Raw genomic sequence first — 24,867 nt, forward strand, 5'->3', positions numbered from 1 at the left:
CACTTTCACAACATAGACGTGCATTTCAAACTGAGAACAGGAGGCATTTGTTTACACATGGGTTTGTGGGAATCTGGAGCAAACTCTCCCCTTCATGTTATTGAAGCTGATACTTTGGCTTCTTTCAGTAGATGGCTGGATGAGACCCTTGAATCAATTAGTTACTAAATACCAAGCTAGATGGTCTGAATGGCCTGCTCTTGTTTGTAACATCTTTCTTAAAGTTTTAATTTCTTGGCAGCTTTTAGGGAATTCTAGGATTAACTCTCCTGAAAAAAGAGTGCAATGTGTCGCTGTACTGTTTCACTGTTTTTATTAAACGTTGTAGGGTTCATGCTTTGTTCACTTTCACTTGCTCTATTCATAAAAGGTGGCCATATTGCAGTGTGAAGTACTGGGTTCTTTTTTATTACTAAAAAAGCCTTTGGTATTTTGCGGGTTATTTTATGAGTGACTCCCTGCTCTTCCCCATATCTGGTTTCCGCTTTCAGAAAAAGATCTACAAGTACAAGAAAGTGCTGAGCAGTCCCAGCCGCTGGGAGGTGGTGCTGAAGGAGATCCGCACACTGGTGGACATGGCTCTCAGCTCCCCCCTGCAGGATGACTCCATCCACCAGGCCCCACTGGAAATTGTCTCCAAACTGCTGTCAGAGGTACGGATTTCCTCTGCTTTCTGTGGTGACCTTCATCCCGAGGCAACAAGATGGAAGAGTGGGGAATACTGACTACTGACTGATCAAGAGTACTGTACCTACAGGAACGACTGTAGCAGCAACAGCCCTCTGCGTTTCTCTGTGTGTTAGTCCCCGCCCCCTCCACGAGGGTTCCCTGTTAGTCCCCGCCCCCTCCACGAGGGTTCCCTGCTAGTCCCCGCCCCCTCCAAGAGGGTTCCCTGCTAGTCCCCGCCCCTTTCCTGAACTGTCTGCTGGACACTGCCTGAGATGTGAAGATTAACATTGATTTTATCATCAGGGCTTCAAATAACCACTCTGCGTCCATGTGGCCTTGAGTCTTCGTGCTCTCACCACATTCGCCTGGGTTTTCTCCCCCTCTCTGGGACGTTCATGTCATCTTTGTTTGACTACACTCAACAGTTCACTGTGGTTTTCTCTCCCCATTGGCAAAGACAGCTGATCCCCCCCCTCTTCATTACCTTTCATGGGGTTTAGTGGAGAGAAACACCTCCCAAAAGGAGCTTTTTGCACAGTGCTTCTGTGCGTCATCAAATGTTACACTGGTATTCCTGCCCAACTGCTTTGCATAACAGCTTCTGAACACCCACTGTGCTGTTTATCCCCACTCCACCTCCCCCACTTCAACTGCGATCTAATCTACTCTTCGGCTGCAGCCCTCATGTCATAAATGATTATGCGGCCTTGTATATTCTGCCTTTCCAAGCCAGAGGATGTATTGAGCTCTGATGAAAAGTACTGTAAAAACCAGGAAGCTCTAGTGGAAACTTTGACAGGAGCTAATGATTAGCAAGGAGGCCGGTGAATTTTTTTTGTTCCGGGGAAAAATGTTTTGGGAGTAAAGATGAATCCTTACTACAGTGCAGAAACACACTGGCTTTGTACTTGTTCCTCGCAGTGACCTCCATTTCTGGTGAGAATCGAATCTGTGGCACAGGCCCTCACCTTCTGAAACTCGAAGACCGCTCTCTGACTCAACCTTTGCATTATAGCTGAGCAGCAACTTCTTCCTAAAGCAGATTTTTCCCCTCCTTGCAGGCATAGCAATGCTATAAAAATGAGAGGAAATGATGAGCAGGTTTGCAGTGCCTCAGACACCTTGTGTTTGAACAGGCTTCTTAATCTGGAGTGGGACGCACTTATACTGTCACTAGAATTTTGCATTGTCAGTGCTGACCATCTATACAATCACTTCTTGTAACCACCCTGACTTTCACTTTTTTCATTCTACAGCTTTGAACTAAGGTTGGGTTTTTTATTTTTGCTATCGGAACTATTGCTATTGGTGGCTCTTGTGGCTCAGTGCAGCCCAGAGAGCTAGAGAGGCTGACAGTGCTGTATAGCTCATGGTGGGACCATTAATTTGAGCACTCAGTGGCTTTCAGCTGATTCTCTGAAGGAGATGTAAAAGCCCTTTGCCCACTTACAAAAGTCTTAAATTTGCTGAAGCCGTTTCTGGCCATGCATTGACGAATATATGTTTAAAAAATGAGTGCCAACGAATTGCTGCTGATAATTAATGGCAGCCATTGCTGTCAAATAGGAAACCGCACTAACAGAGCTGGCAGTTTACCACAAAAAAAAGAAGCAAGTTGTTGAAATGCACTTACTGGTCTCAGCTGTAGAATTGTGTCTGCATAGAACAAATAACTCTCCGTTGTGGCATGTTATTCAAATTCAGTACAGGGTTCTTCCGAGTTGTTTTCTACCTGTATCTCTTTACTGAATTAGAAAGACTTGGAGCAATCTTCAATTCATTCAGTTTCCAGATTTTGGGGGGTAAAAGTGAGCTGCTGTTTTGGGATCACCTAAGCATCACAAAGTGGAACATTCCCCTTGGCATTGGCAATTTTTGGCATTGCAAACGCACGTGAGGGTTACAGTGGGGTTTATAATCTGGGATTACACCTGTTGAAATGACTTTTATTTTTCTTTATTTTTACAGAACATAAACCTGACCACACAGGAGCATGAAAACATCATTATGGTACGCAAGAAACATGGGTGAAACAGCTTGTTCTTTCACAGATATGGGATTTTTGAAGTCAAGTTGTAAACCAAATGGCATTTATTTCAGATGATATGATATGAAACAACTTTGCCATTTTTGTCCAAAACCACTATATATACTTTTTAGACCTTAAAGTAGCAATATAGTAACACGTTTCCAGCCACCACAGACAAATTGATAGGATTTCCTTTCCAGAATTTACCTGTAAAGCAGTCCTTTAATTGCTGTGGATTATTTCACTTATCTGCTTGTTTACTTGAAATAAAATGTGGTAGAATCCCTCAAATGACACTTTTCTGAAAGACTTCTGGTCTTACATAAATGTAACACTATGAAATTAATTTCAGATTGCTTTTGAGATCACTTAGTAACTATAATACATGCATACATTTATTGCTATTGCTTGAGTAGGTGGCAGTAGAAATGAAAATAGGGATGCACTGCGTGTGTGTAGTCAGCACAATCAGGTGCTGCATGAATTTAAAATCTGTTCCATTTCAAAGATAAAACCCAACCAGAGGAACCCTGCTGGGCTGCTATGCCAGCGATGGGCGCCACTGGTTTTCTCTGGATGTGGATCCTCTGAATGCCGTTCACATTAATTCTTGGTTTCTAAATGAAGTGATTATTTTCTGCGCTGAGCATGAGATGCGTTGCCCCAGGCAGCATGGAGGAAAGACCCCCCCCCCCCATGGAGAGACTTACAAAGCCAGCTTCTGTACAGCCCACCGAGATCGAGGTCATCCATTGCTCAACTGAGTCAGCTGTTTGGAGCGGAAATGTTGACTCAGTTCAGCAGTGATGTTGTTGTCGCACACCCGACAGAGGTGTGAGTGACAGCAAATGATGGAGGAGCGACCTGCGTCATTCATTGCATGTTTGGTTTTTGTCTTCCTTTCAGGCTGTTGCACCACTTTTGGAAAATAACCACCCACCACCCGATCTTTGCGAATTCTTCTGCAAGGTAACCAGCCGTGTGTCTGAGGCCTTTCTTAAATGCCTGTAAGAATTCTCCTTGCATTGAATTTTTTCTTCTTCTAGGCAGCATATCGTTTTTAAATGCAGCCATGCTTCGTCTGGCTGCTTCACAGCACCATTGAAACCTAAACATGAGGAAAGAGAACCTGGAGCAGAGGAGGCATTTTATCTGCTCTTACTGCCCGCCTGTAGTCCTGTAGGACATTTCCTGTTTGTTTCCACCTGTAAAATGCAGTCATGCATGATTTGCAAGTTCACCTGTATCTGTGGACAGTATGTAACAACTTTAGGGTATCGCAGTATCCAAATAAATGTTGAAAAGAATTGCTTTTAATAGAAACCAGGAAACAATTTAACAAATTTGGGCTCTCTGACTTTGGCACAACGAACTGTAAATAGCATGGAATGAATGAAATAAAACTTTCTTATCCTCAAAATACCATTGTGTTAAAAAATGTGGGAGGTATTTGGGAGCAGTCTTAAAACTGCTAACCATTACGTATAATGTAAGAGACTATTTCTGTCAGAGTTGACTGAGCAGTTCTTGAGTCCAGGTGTATGTGTGGTGGTGACTTGAAATGTCCCTGTCTGACACACATCTCCATCCCTGTGAAATTCCTTCCATCATATAATAATAACTGGGAGAACTGGCCTGAGATATACAGTACAGTAAATGGCTTGACAAGAGTCTACACTTCAGTGACACTTTCTGTAGCTTTTTTCCACAGTGAGCCCCATCTCACAGTGTTTTGCAAAGTCGGATTGCAAGATGACTGACTTAAATTGATTTTACAACAGGTCTGCCAGTATCAGCTGAATGAAAATTTAATCATTTGAGATGAATACAGACCACTTTAGGACTAAAAGTCTGGTGTGAATGACTGAATTTGCAGTGTTTGAAATTGAGGCAAGCTTATTTTACATATGAGGATGGCAGATGACTCAGAAGTGAAGCAAAGTTTAGAGATATGCAGCAAGATGTGTTAAATTGGCATGCAGGGAGGTAGCAGTTTACAGGAAGCAGCGTACACTAAGAATTTATCTGCCCTCTATTGCCAAAAATAGGAGCGTATCTCTTAGATATATCACACAGTAGTTACATATTGATAGAGCTATGTGTTGAGTTCATGTCCAACCTACAGTCCCTTTCTGTTCCTCTTAGAAGAAAATGGAATTATTCAGGGGAGTTGGGATTGACAAGCATGTTGCTTGAAAGAAACTAGGAACTGTCTCTCTGTAGAGAGTTTTCTGCTTGGATTGATATGCCAGCAGAACGCTGCCGTCTTCACTATTTTTACCTTTAAAGCCTCATGCCTTTTGAAGTATTCATCACAAAACAAAATAAATCCAAAGAAACACATTAAGTACAAATACACAAGGATTAACTAAACAAACATGGAAGCAAAGCGAGAGTGATGAAGAGATCTCAGCTTGACAGGATAACTCAAAAAGATATGTTTCTTTGGGAATCGTAAGCACGCTAGCCTGATATCTCTGCAGGAGGGAGTTCCAGGGCCGGAAGGTCCTTTGCAAAGGGACATGCAAGTCCCTGACTGGGGGAGCCGAGAGAGGGCCGAACAGGATTTCTCCCATCCTGGTCCTGCAGGCCTTGTTGTCCAGGTTTTCTAGGTCTCTTTGACTCTCCATCACCTTCAGAGTGGGATGACTCCGTAAATGGAACCACTCAAACACAGTAACAAGACATGCAATGGAACAAAAACCCGCAGGCAGACGAGCCCACCAGGAACAGGATAGCAGAAGGCAGGTCTAAACTCTCCCCACCTTTATAAGTCAAAGGCTAAAGTGTTGGGATTGCAGATCCAATGTAAAGCAGCAAGAAGGTTAGTGCTCTAGTTATCTCGCAGGGCCGTTCTGAACTTGTTTCACCAGTTTTGTTGATTCTGCTCTTTCCCTGTTTTCCAGCACTGCAGAGAGCGCCCTCGATCGATGGTGGTGATTGAAGTGTTCACACCTGTGGTACAGAGAATCCTCAAACACAATATGGTAAGTAAATTGGTTAACCTGACTATTCGTTCGTAATTAGCCCTTGCCTGCTGCTCTTTAATGGTGTGTGAAATTGCACTGTTTCATTGGATTTATTAAATATAGAAAATGGGATCTGTGGTATTGAAGCTAAGGCTACATGAGATTCATGAATCAAGAGAAAGACCTTTGGAGCAAACTTATGATTGGATCTTTGACTGCATATGTTTGTACAGATTTAAAGAAATACAGTAGATGCTGTATAGTGAGGAGCAAAATAGTCACTTTTCGGTAGTTGTAAAAGGTTTTAATTTCTTCTGCTGAAGGAATTAACGATCCTAGAAGTTCTTATGTAGAGGGTTCCCTCCCCTGAAAAGGCACAGCACCAGAGTGTATATGAGTCTTGAAAAGGGGGGCTTTATTATAAAGGAGGGTACAGTCAGAGACAAGAATTTTATTGTCTATAGTGCTGCTTTCTTGTAAGTGGAAACACCTACATGAATGTGGAACCCAGCTGGTTTGGAATCAAGGAAAAAGTAAAAGGAGGTGTTCCAAATTTTTTGACAGGGTCCTTGCTTTGTCCTGTCAGCAAGAGGAGCATCCAGTAGATAGATCACTATTGCTGTTTGCTTGACAGACAGGGAGACATATAGCACATACAAAGCCTTGTGCGAAGAAGACAAACACTGTGTGTCTAGCAAGCTGGATTAAATAAAAGTTCAGAAAGGCCAACCGTCGAAGACATAAGGCGCAAATACAGGGTGGTTGGACTCCAACGACAGCAATGCGTGTCTGCCAGAGAAGGCTGGGGTTCTCTGTCGGGGCTGCTGAATGAATCGGGGTTGTACAGGGCTTCCGATACAGAACCAAGTCTTCACCTTGTCTGTGTCCCTTCTGTGCCACTCCTCCCTCTCAGGACTTCGGGAAATGTCCACGCTTGCGCCTCTTCACTCAGGAGTACATCTTGGCACTGAACGAGCTGAACGCGGGGATGGATGTGGTGAAGACGTTCATCCAGAGGTGAGGCAGCCGGGCCGCGTTACTGAGCACGTGTTCCGTCAGCTCTCAGGAACGAGCTCCAGGCCAGGGAGATAACAGGCTCACACAAAGGCCCGATTCACTAGGAGCTGACATGGGGGAAACACGTTTGCACAGCAGTATGAAAAACCGCCCTGATCTACAGCCTTGCATGAGATGTCATATTCTTCATCAGGCCAAGTTATGCCACCGGTTTATTAATTCATGTGATATGATTAAAATGTTATTTTCTTATGGGTCACTTTCTAAACAGTTGTCTTTGTATTTCTTTGGAATAACAAAAAGTACCCTAGCTGTAATAATACCTTTCACTATGCGAGAGGTTGGGTTCTGTATCTATTAATGATAGTTAAAATTCGGGAAGCAGGTATGTTATGTCTTTTAACAAAAAAAAGACTTGTACAGTAAACATTCAAAATGCTTAACAATACATTGACATAGCTTGGAGACTGGCATTTTGGCTATTGGTAAGTGAACAGCTTACTGTAAATTATTACATTTGCATTTAATGATTGTTCTCTTTGGTTCTGTAAGTTCAAAATAAAATACATATCTGAGTTAAAGTGTCTGCTGCATAGTCTAGTTGTCCACTGCCTGACCCAGGAGTTAATTGGATCAGTTGTAACCCTCCCCCTAGGTGTAGATCTGTTTGGAAAGTAAAGGTACACTGAAAATCTGCTGGATTTCAAATCTAGCATTTCAGGACTTCGGGATCAGAGTCTGTTTCCCACTTGTGTGGAGAATGTGGATGTCCGGGATCAGGTTTAGTAGCTGTGAAGATTAGAGGGGGTTCCAGTGGTAACTGAGGTGTCTTCTCTTGCAGCATGCATGGGCCGACTGGTCAGTGCCCGCATCCTAGAGTACTGCCTAACCTCGTAGCTGTCTGCCTGGCTGCCATCTACTCCTGCTACGAGGAGTTCATCAACAGGTCAGTGCCACGCCCTCTGCCACCACTTCTGTAAGGAGGCAGGGTGTCGATATGCAGGGCCTTGCTACAGTATAACAATGTGAACACCCTGGGCCTAGAGGCACTACGCGTGTGTTACAACACGACACGTGGAAAGTAAATGCAGCACCTGTTAGCGTGCAGGGTCTGATGCAGATGCTCACATGGAAGACTGATTTGCATTGCGGGCTAGGAAATACACTGGGAAAACTGCCTCGTTGTTTTGCAGCTGTATTGTTGCAGGAGTCTGTAGGCATTAAGAACGAAGCATTTATTTCCCTGTGCCATCTCGTAGACCTGCCATGTACATTTTTTATGTCATCTGTTCTGGGAACACTTGTTTGCCAGTGATTTTTTTTTCGTGACTGGCTTTTGATTTTGTGTACATTTATTTCAAGAACATTGTTTTTGTTGCCGATTCCTTCATTTCAGTTGGGTTTTTCTGGAACCTTTCTTCAAGAATAGGGCCCGATTTGTGGTTTTGATGTGGATTGTATTAAACCCATTTGTAATAATAATGAGCACTCTTCGGTCCTCACGGAAATGAAGGAAACAAATCTTAGTTATTGCTCCCACAATGTTGGCTACCTACAGAAAAGAACTTTGTTAACCTTTACATGATTACTTTGCAGTGGGATTTCTCTAGCGGTGTCTGGTGTCCAGGGAAAATGCTGCATTGTTTCCATGCTGCCTATATTTGCATTAGCTACCTCATAGGGTTATTTATCCTCATATCATCTCAAATCAACAGTGTTGATACCTAGTCTCCTAGAGAGCTCAGAGGAGGCTCTATTGCCAAATATGACATTCGGTAGAAAATAAAATCTACTGTGAACATTTGGAAACATCCTTAGGCCTCTGTCAGCAATGTGCATTTTTCTTAAATGGCAATAGCTTAGCTTAACCCTGGAGTATCCCTGTTAAGTCACTGTTGATAAGCATGTCAGCCACATAAATGTGTTTATTGCTCTTCGTTATAAATTAGTTTAAAAATGTAAGACTTTTTAAAAAATCGCCTCCACATTTTAGAAATTATAGACTGTTTTGAAAGTTGAATTTCTTAAATATGTCTTGTATACGCATGGTGCAGGGAGCTTTGCGATGAACTTTCAGCTAGACGTGAAGTAGTTTAAAGTGCGTAAAATAAACCCATAAAAAACAGTCCTAGCTGCATACCAGAATCCTTTGTGACTAATTTAAGGTTCCATGGTTGTATTAGTTGCTGTTTAGTATTTTATATTAAAGATTAGAATTTTTATGATGCTCAAACACAGCAGAAAGTTGCCATGCGTCTCGACGTGACCGAGACGAGAGCGGAGTCCCGCAGGGTTGTCCGCAGTGTGTCCCGGCAAGGTCTGACAAGCCCCCTTTCCTCCCCTGCCGGCCCAGCCGGGACAACTCCCCCAGCCTGAAGGAGATCCGCAACGGGTGCCAGCCGCAGTGCGAGCGCAAGCCCAACCTGCCCCTGCGGCTGATGAGGGCCAACCCCGACCTGGTGTCCCAGGAGGTGGCCACCCCCGCGGAGGCCCGCATCAAGTCCGTCATCGTCAACTCCAGCGAGATCCACGTGGAGCTGGAGCGCAACAACGCCAACGCCGAGAAGCTGAAGGGCCCGGCAGGCAGCGAGAGCGAGCCCAACCTCATCGACTGCCTGCTGGTCAGCCCCACCTGCAGCACCCTGGCCATCCAGCTCAATGCCCAGGCCGACCGCGTGCTGGCCTGCTACGTGGAGATACTCAAGATGCTGTGAGCTCCTTCTTCACTCCTCCTTCGCTTGTTGCCTTGCTAGCACTTCCTGCCTCTCCAGTGTTACTCTAACAAGGCACAAAGGTCCTTTTTAAAGATGATTTTAGAAAATACAGACTGTAATTGATGACTAGAAGCAACAGTTAAATCGGCGAAGAAGTGGTTGCATGCTATTCTGAATAGGAAGTCCTGAGAATAGTTATTTTCTTACTAGACAAATCCAAACAACAGGGTGACTGAAATTCACAGGGGAATTGCATTGATTACCTTGTCCATAAAGGCATTGCAAAGGCATTCCTGTGCATTCATAATCCACCTGGTTTCATCTAGTTGGTTAATGTTAAGGTGGAGAGAGACAGATCACTTACAGATGATTGAGATTATTTGGAATGAAGTCTGGTGAGGTCTGGTGGGGACACTCGTTTTTCCATTGAAAACATTTCTTGTAAAATTGAGCTTTTAAAAGTCTTTCTCCTTTGCAGGTTACACTTTTAAAAGTCGCGCAGTTTGTTGAATTTTTGGTTGTTTTACAACAGAGTGAGGTCCTTGACCTGGACACACACTGTGTTGACAAAGTCGTAGAAAATAATATCGCTGCAATCCCATGATAACCATCTGGGCTGCGTGCACAGCTCGAGATGAAATATGTCATATACCTGATTCGTCTCCCTGCCCTTTTAGCTGTGAGAGGATAAATATCGCCTGTTACAAATATGCTTTGTAGTGTTTTGAGGCAGTAAAAAACTGTTACAAAGGGTTACATATAAATCTATATATTTACATGCTCCACTGAAGCTCGTTTCTGAAGTCCTGCTTTTGCCCCACAGATCTGACTATGACGATTGGAGACCTGCTCTTGCGAGTCTGCTCCAGCCCATTCCCTTTCCTAAGGAGTAAGTAAACGGAGATCGTCTGCATTACTAGCCGGGTTGTTGGAAAATAAGCTGGAGGCCTCCTCTTCTTTGTGTCATCTGGGAGGCTTTATGCAGTGCAAATGTCTGGATCCCGAAGCTTGGTGGTTGCCAGTTTAAATCCAGCTCTGCCACCCATCAGTGGGGGTCAGCGGGTGGGGATGCTCATGAGTGCAGGAGTCCTCAGCTCTCTGCACACCGTTGACTCCCGTCTCTTGCAGAATCTTTGTGTCTCTGCATTCGCATTTTACAGGTTTTTTGAGCCATGCTTTCAGCGCGCATGTTAAAAGATTTTCATTGCTTAAAAGCATTAGCTTTTAAACAGCCACTGACAGACAACAGGGAAGCTGAAAACTCTCCTTGAACTTTGAACATACCACAGGTTTCCTGAATGCCTTGGATTCTTCCACATCAATCTCAATTCACAAACTGGAATCAGAGCCAAATTCAATACATTTTGGCATTTTATGGTGTTTGTTGGAAAGGATAGTACTTGTTGTACTATTCATTTTTTCAAGCAAAGATTGAGTAACTTTTCCATTAAAGAGGAAGTTGCAGTGTTCTACAATATGACATTATAAGTCCCTTGTGTTGCAACAGCTGTTAAAGTAAATCATTTTTTGACAGCATGGTGACATTGCAAATTGTGAAGTTGGTTTAGGTAGTAAAGGGATTTTCAAGGCATCTTGTATTTTGTGCTCCTCTGGGGTAACTCTCAAATCAGCTGGCTTGGGAAATAAAGCTGACCTCTCAGAGCCATTTATGACGAAGACCTCTGATGCCACTGGGAACTGAGCAGGCAAAGCCGACGTTGTGTTTTCCAATTTGATCGTTTTCCAAGGAAGGTTCCACCGGTAGGCCAACAGGAATACCCCACCCTATATGGAAAACCGATTGTAAAAACATGTTGAATGTCAAGTGGAATACACCTCCCCTTTTTAATGCTCTAACAAATGGCAGGATGTTATCTAAAAAAAATATTAAAGCAGATGTCTGTTACTTCTGGCAGCTGTCGCAGCGCTGGGAGTGTAATGCTTTATTTTCTGGAGCCCTGCTAGTTTCTCTCTAAGCGACAAACTGTAAAAAAGGCCTGGTTTAAAAAGATACATTTGCTGTGTCAGCCTTGTGTAGATCTCTTAGGCCTTGGGTGACATTTCAGAAGCCAAAAAACTGTTTGTCTGGAAAATGTATTTCCCTTGGCAACAAGTAACGACTCCTAATTGCACTGTTTACCAGACTTTCACTTCCCCGGGCACATCAGCCCTCACTTGGGGTCTGTGCTTCTCCAGGAAGACACCCGGCCTGTTGTGTTAATAGTGTGTTTGTCTCCCTTGAACTGGGCTGGGTAGCGCCAGGCAGTCAGAGTGACGTCGTGTTCCATCAGCCGGATCGTTTGGGGACTAGACAAGTGTGATTTACACTGAAATGTTTTAGGAAAACAAAGGCCCTAATTGAGACTCCCAAGCATCGCACTAATTATTCATGACCTTCTGCTTCATTACAGAGGTTTCCGTCAGCACACCTGAGCTCTGAACAAATTAGCATCTTTTATGCTCTTTTCCAAGGCATTACTTTTATAAACATGATTGCCGGGCTTCATCATTTAGTACTAATTGCTGTTTTCCAGTGCAGCAGCTAGAGACTTTCAGTAGTCCTGGAGAGAGAAAGGAATTAGAAAGAAGTAAATTATTACAACACAATGAATTGGGATAAGTTGACATGCATTTCATTAAATCTTTGGCTTGCGCTGTATCCTGTAGATTTTACATTACTTGAAATAAAGTAAATCGGGTTTCCAGAATGCATGGACTTCATGTACACCAGTTTCATTTCACAAATCTGTATCACGTCTGAATTCAGAACATTGTGTTTCTTCATAGGAGGAGGGTTTTTGGAAAAGATGGAAATATCACCTCTTGAAGTGCTGTTCATTTTGAGCAGTTAGGTTTAGTAACTATGCTTAAGATGATAAAGAGGAAGCTGCTTTTAACTATTAAATGTCTGTTATAGCCTCAACTTCCTCATATATAATTTTTCTCATTCCTTTCTGTCTCATGGAGTTAGCTCTGAGTTTTTCTTACAGAATACTATTTGTTTGTTTGCAGGGCCCTGGCACATGAAAAATTCACCAAGTAAGTTTTGTTTTAATATAACTATTACAGCATTATTATCACTTTGCTCTTGTCTGTCTGTTGTGCTGGAGTCCCATTGTTTTTGTCTTTCGTAGGGGGGAAAGAACAAGACCTCTGTAGAAACATATAAACTGCCTGTGCCGAGTCTGAAATTAAATGAAAATGCAAAAGAAACGAGAGTTTTGCCGAAGGGATGTAAAAGTTTTCTGCAGATGTACACGTCCTTAGCCTCAGAAGTCAGGCGTTTATAATATTTTGCACATTTTTGATCGTGTTGGCCAGATATTTAAGAGAGTGGAAAGTGTGATGTTTCAGCTTGTGCCAGTGATTCATTTTGAAACTGAAGATGAGGGTACACTAAACCATGCTAATCAATAATTGATTGTTAAAGAGGGAATTGCTAGAAAAATCCAATATCAGTAGATATCCAAGTAGATGTTTGGGAAAGCATTTTCCCTGCATTGTTAAGTGGGGTTGGCCTTGTCTTGGCCTTACTGAAACAACATCAAGTGAAGTGAATATCATACCACCACAGACTGTGCACCCGCCACTCTGTTGTTTAACTCGACCCTATTAACAGTACTGGCCACTGTCTCCAAACCGTCCAGCTCATTAAGTGTGACGCTGGAAGATGTGTATTAGAACTCTGATCTTACTGTCAAGTCTTCTGCTGCCTCATTCTTGGTGATGTTTAATTTACCACATTAATATTTCATGACGTTTTCAAGCAGATCAGGATCAAGCCACCAGTGAAGCATGTGCACAACGTCACACACACAGTTTGAAAAGGTCTTTTTGTCAGTGGGATGGGGTTTGGCCTGAATTTTCAACAGTCTTCATTTATATTTATCTCATTCCCAGGGAATTAAAGTATGTCATTCAGAGATTTGCAGAAGACCCCCGACAGGAGGTGAGTCAAGTGCTTTAAAATGGATAAAAACGTGACATCATCGTAGAATTAACTAGGTCACTGTGCAGTGAACTGAATGGGCTTGATGTGATGCCTGCTGCTGTGGTTTGCAGTTTGCGGTGCGGATAAAATTTTGGAAGTTGTAAATAAAAATCAGTGGGACAGTTCCCCCAAAACATCACTTCGAACTTGTGCACCTGCTGCTTAATAAACAAGGAGAAACGAGGTGTGTCTGAGAAATATGATTTGAAGAGTTAGAAAAGTGGGTTTGAAAATTATTTCTATAGACTAGAAATCCATGAATTCCAAAGACTTTGAAAAATGTAACTGCTAGGATTCCTAGAAGGGATGTGTGAAGCAAAGGCAAAGCAGCCTTTAGGAAATATTTTGAATGACCATTTGGAGTCAGGATTTGAGCCTGTTTCATTTTCTTGATGGGAGAGTGTGTGGACTGGTCAAGCAGCAGTGACTGTCAGACAGTCACAAGTCAGGGTAGCAGTGAAAGCTTGGGATTCTTCTGGCAGGTCTCGGACACGATGTGATTTGAGTGCAGGCCCAAAAACAGATACACGTGCACATTGTTTATTTGCAAATCCTTTGAAACTGTGATATACAACAGGGACTTTCAGTACAACCACACATTTAGATATTTCCACTTGTCCCTTGTCCTTAGAAACTGGCCAGGGAACCCCTAGAAACAGACCTGCTCAGGCATATTTTATAATTAGTTCAGGTGGGTAGCTGCGTCAGCATGCGCAGGCTGCAAAGGAACAAGTAATAGGTTTATTCCTTGCTGGAAAGAAGAAGAGAGAAAGCACAACGTTTCGGCCGTGGAGCCTTCTTCAGATGTCACACCTGAAGAAGGCTCCACGGCCGAAACGTGTTTTCTTTCTTCTTTTTTCCAGCATGGAATAAACCTATTGTATAATTATTCCAACTGTGTTTGAAGTTGGGGTCCTTATTTGTGAAGGTAATAACTCAGTTTTATAAATGTGAAAGGGGGGATCTTGATGACACACGTTTAATACCTCCTGACAAGGGAGTATGGACACTTTCAAACCAGTGCAGCATACAGTATAAAGTTTTGGACAAAAACTGACAAGTGCCAATTGGCATTGGTTAGCCTTTTGATTTGCAGCTATCCTCATTATTCTTCAGCACAAAACATAGACGAAAGTAGTAGTTGTATGACCACGGTCTTCTTTTCCCGATCGGTGCTTTTAAGAGCGTAGTACAAGTGCTCTTATCACTCATCATAAGAAATGGAGGCTTTTAGTGGGCTGCCTGTTTTGAATCATTTGTCTTTATCGCAGGACCTGGCCCATGATAATTTACTTATTGTGCCAGGGTTTTAAAGCCTGTATTACATTTAGATTTTTTGCAGCCAAAAACGGTAAATAAATAAAACACGTCATATCGGCTTGCACTTTTTTCCCTTTCATATTTTTAAACCCTGTCTCTAGGCAGAGTTGTTGTGTAACTGAAGTACCCGACGCCTGGTTTTGTTAGACTGTCAAGCCCTTTTCTGTTTTCTGTTCAAGTGAGCTGATAAGAAATACAAGCAATCGAGTGTCTCACTCTGCCATTAAGAACTGTACAGCTTTAACGCAGGTCCACATCATCAGCGTTCAGCATTGATGTGGATAGGCATATACAGCTGGAATACCAACGGAAGTCTTTGCTGTGGATAGCAGCACTACAGTCCCATTCGGAGCCATGACTTTTATTGCGCCACAGTGTGATTTTTTTTTTTTCCCCCACGATAAAGTTGCGTGAATAGGCCAGCTAACTTCACGGCACCCTGCTTCGAAAGCAGAGCGCGGTTCCTGACTAACCGGTGCGTGTTGTGCGATTCCCCGGCAGGTCCACTCGTGCCTGTTGAGTGTGCGTGCTGGGAAGGACGGCTGGTTCCAGCTGTACAGCCCTGGTGGGGTGGCGTGCGATGATGACGGGGAGCTCTTTGCCAGCATGGTACGTGTGTGCAATAATGTGAGTCCTTAATATTTTGCCTTGCATCGCCCTCACTCAGCACCTTGTCTGTAGTGAGCTTGACTGAACTGTATCTGAGAACTGTCTCATCCCACCCCCCTACCCCACCCCGTCCCAAACACAGGCCGCCCAGTTCCTGTTCTTCACCGCCTCTGATAGGTTCTTCTTCCTGGTGGTACTGGCCATCACAGACTGCCTCATAAGCATTCGCCACGCATAGTTTATGACAATACATAGAGTCCGAACATGGATGTTTCCAGATCAAAACAAAACTCGTTAACCTACTGTGAGAACTGTTTTGTGGGTTCCTGAAGTTTGTTGGGTAACATTATGCAATTTCAGTATATAATTCCCTTATTAGGGCAAATAAATCTAAACTTTTTTTGAGCTGTTCTTCTTGGGCGCCTGTGTCGACTTGCTTGCAGCATTTGTCTGCCTACTGTTTAGGCATTAGACAGTGACACCACGACAAGCAGCCCAGCGCATGTTTTGAATCAACTGATGTCTTTTTGACTTCCGGCAAAAAAACTAATCGCATATTTACACCAGCTCTCAGTGCAGTGCCAAATAATTACACTTTAATAACTAATACTGTTCTACAGAAGTTCTTAAAATGGTTGATAGCAATAGTAAATCACTTATTTTAGTTTATTTTGTACTTTTGATTTTTTTTTACCTACTTTTAGTTGGGAAGATTCATCTGTAGGTTTCCTGTCCTGAGTTAATGGAGAAAGTTTGTCGGATCAGCTGTTATTTTGGCACTTGAATGGAGGAAGATTGCCTGCAGCTCTTCCTCAGCTCTTCCTCAGCTGCCATGTTACCATGGCAGCTGTGTGAAAAGAGTGGGGCTGTTGGAACTGGAGAACTGCTTGTCAAATACACAGCATTAAGAATAGTTCAGTTCTTAATGTTGAACTGAACTGGGAGATGACTGGGATTTATAACACTATGGGAAAACTGGATCTTGGCATGATCAAAAGAGAAAGGTCCACTTTAAAAAAATGTGACCTATATCAGCATCTGTCTGCCAAAGGCTACTTTGTTTCTGCAAATAGCAAAAATATTTACATTTCGTTTTGATAGTTTTAAGACTTGCATACACTCTCATGTGCTTGGTTCAGGCCATGTGTACCTTTATTTTAAGACTTTCGAGTCGATATATTTTTAATCTACAGTATAGTAATGAGTACGTGACTGCCAGGATTGGTAATAATGACAGCAGTTCAGGATCGCCATTGTTTTTAAACTGTTGTTTTTGATTGCCTGATTACCTTGGCATCAGCTGTACAGCCCTGTACAGGGGTGCTCACTTCTCTGAGCCACTTCATACTGGCAGACCTGCGGTGCCCTCACGGTTAATGTCATACTGACTCTGAGTCAAACCACAGAAGTCTGTACCGAAGGGGTTAAGTGGGAGGTTTGATTTTATAACAGAGGAATTGACCCTCCTCCCCCAGCCTCTGCATAAAACAACTCAACTTGCAACTTGATTTCTTTGTCACATGTTTGGGAGTTTGTTACCCTGGATTTTGTGTCCCTACAATGGTTACCAGTTCCCATACAGAGCCCTTCCATGGGCTGGGGCCCTTTTACCTCCAGGACTGCCTTGTTACTGTACTGCTTCTTCCCTGAGCTACAGAAATGCAGATGTATGTGTTGTTTCAAGGCATTGACTTCAATCAGTTGAGTCTCAAGCTGAAGCTGGTGTTCCCCTTGCTTGTTCCCCTTGCTCCATGACAGACAAATTAATGTTTTTCCTGGATATCTATTTTATGTAGCTTTGTATTTGTTCTTTATTTCCCATTTAATTTTGTCGAGCTGTCTGGGTTACCACAGCTGGATGGATATTTCCATTGTACTCGAATCTGAGCTGTAGAACTGCCATCGGAAACTGAGGTGTAACCAGCTGTCTCCTCCTTCTCAGGTTCACATTTTGATGGGCTCCTGCTACAAGACAAAGAAGTTCCTGCTCTCCTTGGCTGAAAACAAACTGGGGCCTTGCATGCTCCTCGCTCTCAGAGGCAACCAGACCATGGTGGAGGTATGTCCCCGGCACAGACCGCGCCAAAAACACATACCCACACCCTGCCAAAGAAAAGCGTATTTAGTGTCACATGCATTATGAGCCATCATTACATGTGCTGATCTGCTGCAGGGCAGTAAATAGACTCCTCTAGCATAGTGACGGGCTCAATTTGTCTGCTGAAGGCTCCTGTGCAGATTGCAGCTGTTCTTCTGCTGTACCTTGTTTTGACATTGGCAATTCTTTACGGGTGTGGTTAATAAAAGCTAGTACCTTTAAAAGAGTGCATTTGTATAAGCCTAGATGGGTCACAATGCAGATTTCTTTTGCAAAAGCACAAGCAATTAAGTCTTTGCAACTTGTCAGTGTTCCTGAAAGTAATGCGTGTAAAAAAATGCAAGCTGGTTTTCAACTTCAAGTTTATTGTCAGATGTACCCGAGGACAAAGAACTGCTTACTTGCGTGTTTTCCTCACATGACAAATGACATAACATTGACATAGAAAATGACATAACAAATGACATGGCAAATACCCATTCAGGCACGTGGTAGCAGCTGTAATTCTACGCAGCATTCAGAGAGCAGCAGTGTGCAAAATTAAAGTAGTGGCAATATTTTGAGTTCAGTGCAAAAACAGGGGGTGTAAATAGGGGTAGGAGGATCTAAGAGGTTTGTTGGCAGAAGGCTGGAAAAGCTAGGGTCTGGCTGAAGACTGGCTGAAGTGTTGCTCTGAGGTGTATCTTAAGAGGGTGCACATAAAGAAAAAAAAGCGCCTCACTGTCTGAAAGGACACTTTCAGTATGCTTTGCCTGCATTCCAGATCCTGTGCTTGATGCTGGAGTACAACATCATTGAGAACAATGACACCCAGCTGCAGATCATCTCCACCCTGGAGAGCACAGAGGTCGGCAAAAAGATGTACGAGCAGCTGTGCGACCGTCAGAGGGAGCTGAAGGAGCTGGTAGGAGGCCTTCTCTCTGGGGGAAAAACTCAACTTGACAGAGCCATAAGATGTTTATGTTCAATTTGTTTATTGGTTTTTCAGGGAAAAGAGAGAATATTACATGGTAGCATATACAATAATGAAAAAATGAGAACAATCCTCAAGACTTGGTACTGAAACAAACTGTGTGAATCCGACCATAATGTAAAAACAGGAATAAAGGAGTAGAAAAAGGGAAACCAGAGATTTGGAAGAGATCAGGAAAGGAAAAAGAGAAAAAGGTTTTGAAAGGACAGAAGAGCCTTCAAGAACTTTACTAGCGAGACATTTGATATTGCTCCTTTGGAAACAGCCATCATTTTTTTTTTTTGTCCAATGCAAACATTTCTCTGTCTAACCTTTTAGCCTTTCCCACACTTCAATCCGTCTCCTGTGCAAGGCAATGAGTGTCTCACCCCATTCTAGATATTAAACTTTCACATTGGGACATCAAAAAAAGACACTGTTGATAGAATGTAAAATTCAGAAAGACAAAGATCTCTAATTGTCTTTCAAACTTTTGCTTTTTCTCATCTGCTTTTTCCAGCTTTTCTTTTTATCTTGAAAGGTTGGGGCCAAAGGTAATTCATGCAAAAGAGCCACCTAGTGGCTGAGGTTGGAGTAACACCTGTGTAGTTTGCTGGTAAAGGTGTTCATGTGGTCTAGACTCTAGAGCACTGCATGTACTCATCTGAAAGTTTGTTTTTATAGGTACACATGTGAACTACAGAGCTACATCATGAAGAGCTATGCTTCCTTTTCTTAATTCTATGTTTTTTAAATATATTTTTTGTTTCTACAGCAAAGAAAAGGTGGTCCCACACGACTTACATTGCCATCCAAGTCCACAGTAAGTCTTCCTCCTGGTTCCTGATTCTAACTGAAAGTTTTACTAGGTGAATCCAAAACACCTTTCTCCTAGGGCAGATCCGCGATAGTTCAGCAAATTGACTTTGGGAGAAATGTGTAATTTCTCTGTCAAATAGATTTATTTGTACTGTTCTGACCGTCAGTGTTAGGTCCTGCATGGTACACTCAGAGCCAGTCCACCCCAGATCCTGCTCCTGCTGCTTGGTGTTGCGTCACACCCATGCTGTCTCGATGGACATCAGCTATGCTTCTCATTGCCTGGTGTCCATCAACGTCTTGCGTTTGCGTGTCTCTTCTCAGGATGCTGACCTGGCGCGTCTCCTGAGCTCTGGGTCCTTTGGTAACCTGGAGAACCTGAGCCTGGCCTTCACCAATGTCACCAGTGCCTGCGCAGAGCAGCTCATCAAGCTGCCCTCCCTCAAACAACTCAACCTGTGGTCAACCCAGGTCAGTATGCCCTCCGCCTCCTGCTCCCCCGTCAGCCTCCAGTTTCTTCCCCCTCCTTCCAAAGGCCCGTTCCCAAATCCCACTGCCGCCTTCGGGAGCACACAGTCCTGGTGGAGCATTGTGCACGGGTTCCACATGTACTGTTGGGTCTGGCAGTGGACTCATGGAGGAACAACAGGATCACTCATACTTCTGTGTCTGTTAGATGTCTGCATCAGGACTGTAAGCTCATAAATATCACAAGTATCGGTCTGTTTCTTCAGGTATTCATCGCAGATGTATGCTTTATTTACTTTTTTGCTAAATTATTTGGATATGATTATTTTAAAAATCCTTCTGAGAGGGGCTTCATCATTGCCTCTACACCTGCTTTTCCAACACCTGATCTATTACTGCCTATACTGCAGGGGTGCTGAATTCTGGTTCTGGTTTTGTAGATCTGATTAAATCATCAGCACCTTAAGAGCTAGGAACACTACTATAATTAAGCTATTAATTTAATTGGGTCTATAAAAACCTGCAGATGCACAGGTGTCAGGAAGGATTACAAATTCATTCATGGAAGAACTTTACCCATCTTTAAATAATGTCTTTCAGCTCGTTCACATCCTAATATCTGTTTTGTTTTAAAAGGCTCAAAAAGATAACTCGGAAACTGCTTCTGTAGTCTTACAGGTGCTGCCTTTTACGTGTTGGTACTGTAATACCCTTGTAAGGTGAACTATTCTAACTGCAGGAAATGATCATTATATTTCCAATAGAAACCAATCATAGACCTCAGCTGTACCAAATGAAAGGTGAAACTAAAAAATTGATGATTTCCTTGTCTGTCAGTAGAATATCTTCCTGTCGCTATCTGCTGTAACATTTCAGCAAGATTCAGTGCTCTTGAGTCTGCCACTTCCCCGATGAAACTCTCTCATTTCTTGATTAGTTTGGAGATGCTGGATTACGACTTCTCTCAGAGCACCTGACTTCTCTTCAAGTTCTCAACCTGTGTGAAACACCAGTGACTGATGCAGGACTGCTTGCACTAAGCTGTAAGGAAACTGTGCCACACCAATTAGAATGAGTATTCTTACAAGAAAAAAAATTAAAGTGCTTTAGAAGAAGTACCTAGTTTCTTAAGCTTACTTCTTGATCTGCTGGCTTTTAAATACTAGAGCCTGTAATCTCTAGATATTATTATTGTTTGCATTTATTTTCCATAACATTAGAAACAGAGTTCTGTAAATTACAGATAGTCTTACAGATTACAGATATGTGATTAAAAATGATTACCTTGCCAGAGTAAAATGGTACTTACTGCCTTAAGAATATATATTCATGGGAATGTGAAAAAATCTATTATTCTCTACATAATTAAAGATCTATCTGTACATTACAGGTTATGCATAGATTGAAGAAGAGAATGACAGTAACTGTAAAGAACATGCCATGTGGTTCTCGTGTGTTGTTTTCCTGAGTTGACAAAACGGCGGGCTTTTTTTTCCCAGCCATGAAAAGCCTGTGTAGCCTCAACATGAACAGCACCAAACTGTCTGCAGACACATACGAAGATCTCAAGGTAGGCAGCGCTTCTAAATGAAAATCTACATCGGGGTGAACCACTCCACATTTGAAGGGCTGCAAATTTTAATTTGAGAGTTCTTAACTTCCTAACTGGATATTTTAAGAGCCAGCGTTCTCAAGAACCTCTGTAAAATCTGCTGCTTTACATCCGGTAAAGGCACAACAGTTGTCCAAGATGCTAACCCCCTGTGACAGTGCATAATTGGCTAAGTGTTGCCAAGGTGAGGGATGGGATTAGACCTTCAGAACTTTCCCAGGTCTCTACTATTTCTCCGGCTGATGCTTCTATCCAAAGTGACTTACAGTTGCACTGGGTACAGTTCACGTGAGATGCCTTGCTCAGATTACAACGACTGTGTCTCATTTGGGATTCAAACCCACAGCCCAGCAGAAACAAAGCCAGAACTGTAATCACTGCTCCACACTGCTGCCTTTCATTATACTGCTGTATAACATCAGCTTCCCAGGCACACCCAGTCTTACAGTCACAGCAGTAAGAGATGCTCCAGTTGGCGTTAACTCTCCTGTTAGGTCATCTGGGCTTTGCAGGATTTAAAAAGATTAATGGTTAAAAGAATGGGTGAGTCAGAGGAGCTTGTCTGTACCTTCTCATTCTACTGGAGCAGTGCAGGAGTTGTTGCAGTGAAAATATGAAGAAATATGTTGTATGAATATGAAGAAACAATTATTATATGAATCCATCAATTGGAAGCCCAGAGAATAACCCTGAGAGATTTTTCTTCTCAGTGTTTTCTGCACCAGAATGGGGATATACTCTTTCAAAGATGGCTGTGATTGCTTTCTCATGTCATGAATTACTGAGATAAAAGTGCATTGTAAAAGAAACTTTCTAGATGGTCTTGCGTCCCAACGCTGCTACCAAATAAAGGGATGGAAGTTTTAACATAATTGCATTCCAGATATGATTTTGTACCCCGTTAAAGCCTGGAGCGTTGGATGTAATTCAGTTCTTAGTATTTAACAGGGGATTTTTAAGCCATTCCTGGAAGGTGGGGTTGTACTGAGAGGGCAGGGGGGTGTTTCCTGAACCTTTTATTACTTAAAAGGAAACAAATGTGCAGGAATGGTTATGAAGCGCACAAAGCAGATTTTTCCCTTTCTCCCCTCATCACGCAGTGTGTCTCTGTCATGTGCTCGGTCTCAGGCTGTTCTGTCTTGTCTTTCGCTCCTAGGCCAAGCTGCCTAACCTGAAAGAAGTGGACGTGCGCTATACAGAAGCCTGGTGAAACGTTCAGTACAGCTGGTGAGAAAAAAAACGAGAAAAAAACTTTGTAGTGAGATCTTTTCAGCTCATCTGTTTTGTAGAGCAGCAGGTTTGGGTACTGTGAAAGAAACCAAACTTCTACACACCCATTGCTACCATGCATACCTGTCCATGGCCAGGACGTCCTGTGTACCCTTGGCCATAGGCAAGCTTCTGAGGAGACACCGAAAGACCTGCGTTTAGTGGTAGACAGACCACACAAGGAAAAAACAAAACTGTGGATTTTTCTTGCCTTCTGTGTCTAATAATGCTCTGTGTGGGGTCAAAACAAAAACACATATACTGTATACATCTTTATTTTTGTTTTCAGTTGCGTGGACTTGAATGGACTGTAATTTTTTCCTTCACACGGCTCTGCATTTATTTATATACATTTTTTTTCTTTCTTTCTCTGTATCAAAACAAAGTTTTTAAGAAAAAAATCAAGCATCATCTGAAAGAAGCGTTCATCCAATGCACCCTGAAACGTAGCGTTTCTTTTTAGAGAAAATGATTTTTTTATGTACATAAAGTTATACATAAGTCACATATTTAAGAAAATTATTCACAATAAGGCGGTCTGGGACCTGCTTTTTATTTATGAATTGTAATTCTTTAATTCCCTGTTTGTCTGTCTTGCTTAGAGTACTGTACAAATAATTTGCAGGTATGTCTTGCTTTGGTTTCTATAAAAACTTTGCCCACAAGAACTGCAAAGTTTGGTTTCTATTTTTTGGGGTATGTCTTTTGTCAGTTTTGTTATTCCTGTGCCAGATGTTTTATTTTTTGTTTTAATTTTTTTTTTACAAAATTGAGTCGAGACAGATATTATTAAATTTACTCTGACAGGAGCCAACCGGAAAAATAGATTTTTTGTGTAATTCTTAGACCAAAATTCTCATCTTTCATGTACATGCTTTTTTATTTTTCATTTATATATATATATGACTTCTGTTTCGTCTGACTTAATGGAACATCCTTTGTAGAATACTTTGAATTTAAAGATTTTGGTTTCCAAATCCATTTTAAATATGAAGTGCACTGTTATTTTGTTTTTACTGTCATTTCATTTTTAACCTTCATTATATTTGTGTAGCTGTTGTTTTGCATGTACATAAGCTGCATGTTTTTTTAAATTGAAAAAGTAAACAGTGGTTTAAAAGATTAATTCACACTTAACTACCCACCCAAAACCACTTCACACAGTCTCTCAAATGCCCTGAAGCCATTTTTCTCTTCACACACATACAGTGCAAGAACCCCCACAACCGACAAACCACAAACAGAAAGTGAAAGATAGATGTTCATTCCAGAAAGAGAAGGAATTTGTCTTAGATTGGCGTCTCAAGCCTACAAGATATTCTTTCAATTTCTGTTTTGTTTTTTACTGTGGTTAATTCAGTTTTTTCTTTAACATCAGAAACTGAACAGATCTTCTAGGTAAGTTGTACTAGGCCCATAAGAAGGTTATTTATATCATACTAGACATTAAGTACCTAGAACCCTGGTTAAATGTGATTTTTTGTTTCCTTTTCAAAGTTCAGTTTTTGAGGCTGGTAGTTGCTCTGGGGCACACCATGCTTTTGTGGGGGGTGTCTACACATGATGTTGGACTCTACCACTGCTCAGCAATTTACTTTCCTTGTACCTGCAAAGTATGCTGTTTTCGTCATGATTGTGCTACGTTAATTGGGGAACATTATAACAATATCATGGTTGCAAAATATTATTTCAGCTTTTTTTCTGCTATGGAGGCCAATTGTTATCTGTTGTTTTTAATATCTCTCGCATCTTGTTACAAGGTAAAGAAACCCCCACTTCACTGAAACTAAAACCACGTCATTTTGTCTGTTTTATTTGTCTTGTTTAGTTCTGTTTGTTTTGTTTAATCGGTTAAGTCTTAATTTGGTTTTGAGTGCCAGGGTTTCCATAGAAAGATTGAAGCTGTATGGCGGTTCAGTAGTGTATACAAACTTATTAAAAAATGCTGCCATTGTGTTCCTCTTCAGCACATTTGCTTTACGATTGGTTTACTACTGTTCTGTAGCTGTTGTAAAAAAAAAAATGTTAAAATAAGATGTGAAATAATTTCGAGAAAAATAAACTGTAAGTGAATATGTTTCATCACATGCATTTTGACTCTTTATTTAACTAGGACACACATAAATTGCTGATTTTGGTGCATGACTGATTTGGCTGTATTGGATGTCACTTGGTGTGCCTCTTGTAATATATCTGAATGGGTTTTCAACCTGGTTATTATGTGCACTCCACGACGTATGTTCTGCAGAAAGACACAGTGTATTTCCAGTGTGTGTTCTGCCTTGGGTATTTATTTAACTTCACATGGAAAGGATAAATGGGAATCAGGGG

General features: G+C 42.1%; 1 protein-coding gene across 2 annotated transcripts in view; it reads left to right on the forward strand.

Moving 5' to 3' along the window:
* The window catches only part of cmip (c-Maf inducing protein), a 77,345-nt gene extending 52,727 nt beyond the window's left edge, over positions 1-24,618 (forward strand). The window contains exons 4-21 of one of the 2 annotated variants that reach the window (XM_088614486.1): positions 492-653; positions 2,638-2,679; positions 3,605-3,667; positions 5,605-5,685; positions 6,581-6,684; positions 7,526-7,630; positions 9,038-9,394; positions 10,222-10,287; positions 12,411-12,437; positions 13,299-13,347; positions 15,211-15,336; positions 17,261-17,377; positions 18,180-18,320; positions 19,144-19,191; positions 19,512-19,658; positions 20,593-20,698; positions 21,155-21,225; positions 22,424-24,618. In XM_088614486.1, coding sequence (XP_088470612.1) covers positions 492-653; positions 2,638-2,679; positions 3,605-3,667; positions 5,605-5,685; positions 6,581-6,684; positions 7,526-7,630; positions 9,038-9,394; positions 10,222-10,287; positions 12,411-12,437; positions 13,299-13,347; positions 15,211-15,336; positions 17,261-17,377; positions 18,180-18,320; positions 19,144-19,191; positions 19,512-19,658; positions 20,593-20,698; positions 21,155-21,225; positions 22,424-22,477 — 1,866 coding nt within the window. In that variant the 3' untranslated portion in view covers positions 22,478-24,618. The remainder of the gene's footprint in view (positions 1-491; positions 654-2,637; positions 2,680-3,604; positions 3,668-5,604; positions 5,686-6,580; positions 6,685-7,525; positions 7,631-9,037; positions 9,395-10,221; positions 10,288-12,410; positions 12,438-13,298; positions 13,348-15,210; positions 15,337-17,260; positions 17,378-18,179; positions 18,321-19,143; positions 19,192-19,511; positions 19,659-20,592; positions 20,699-21,154; positions 21,226-22,423) is intronic. The other variant, XM_088614487.1, reaches the window with a different exon arrangement.
* Positions 24,619-24,867: the final 249 nt, after the last annotated feature.

The sequence above is a fragment of the Lepisosteus platostomus genome, chromosome 20, assembly GCF_059453375.1.
Source record: "Lepisosteus platostomus isolate fLepPlt1 chromosome 20, fLepPlt1.hap1, whole genome shotgun sequence".
In the NCBI taxonomy this organism is placed as follows: Eukaryota; Metazoa; Chordata; class Actinopteri; order Semionotiformes; family Lepisosteidae; genus Lepisosteus; species Lepisosteus platostomus.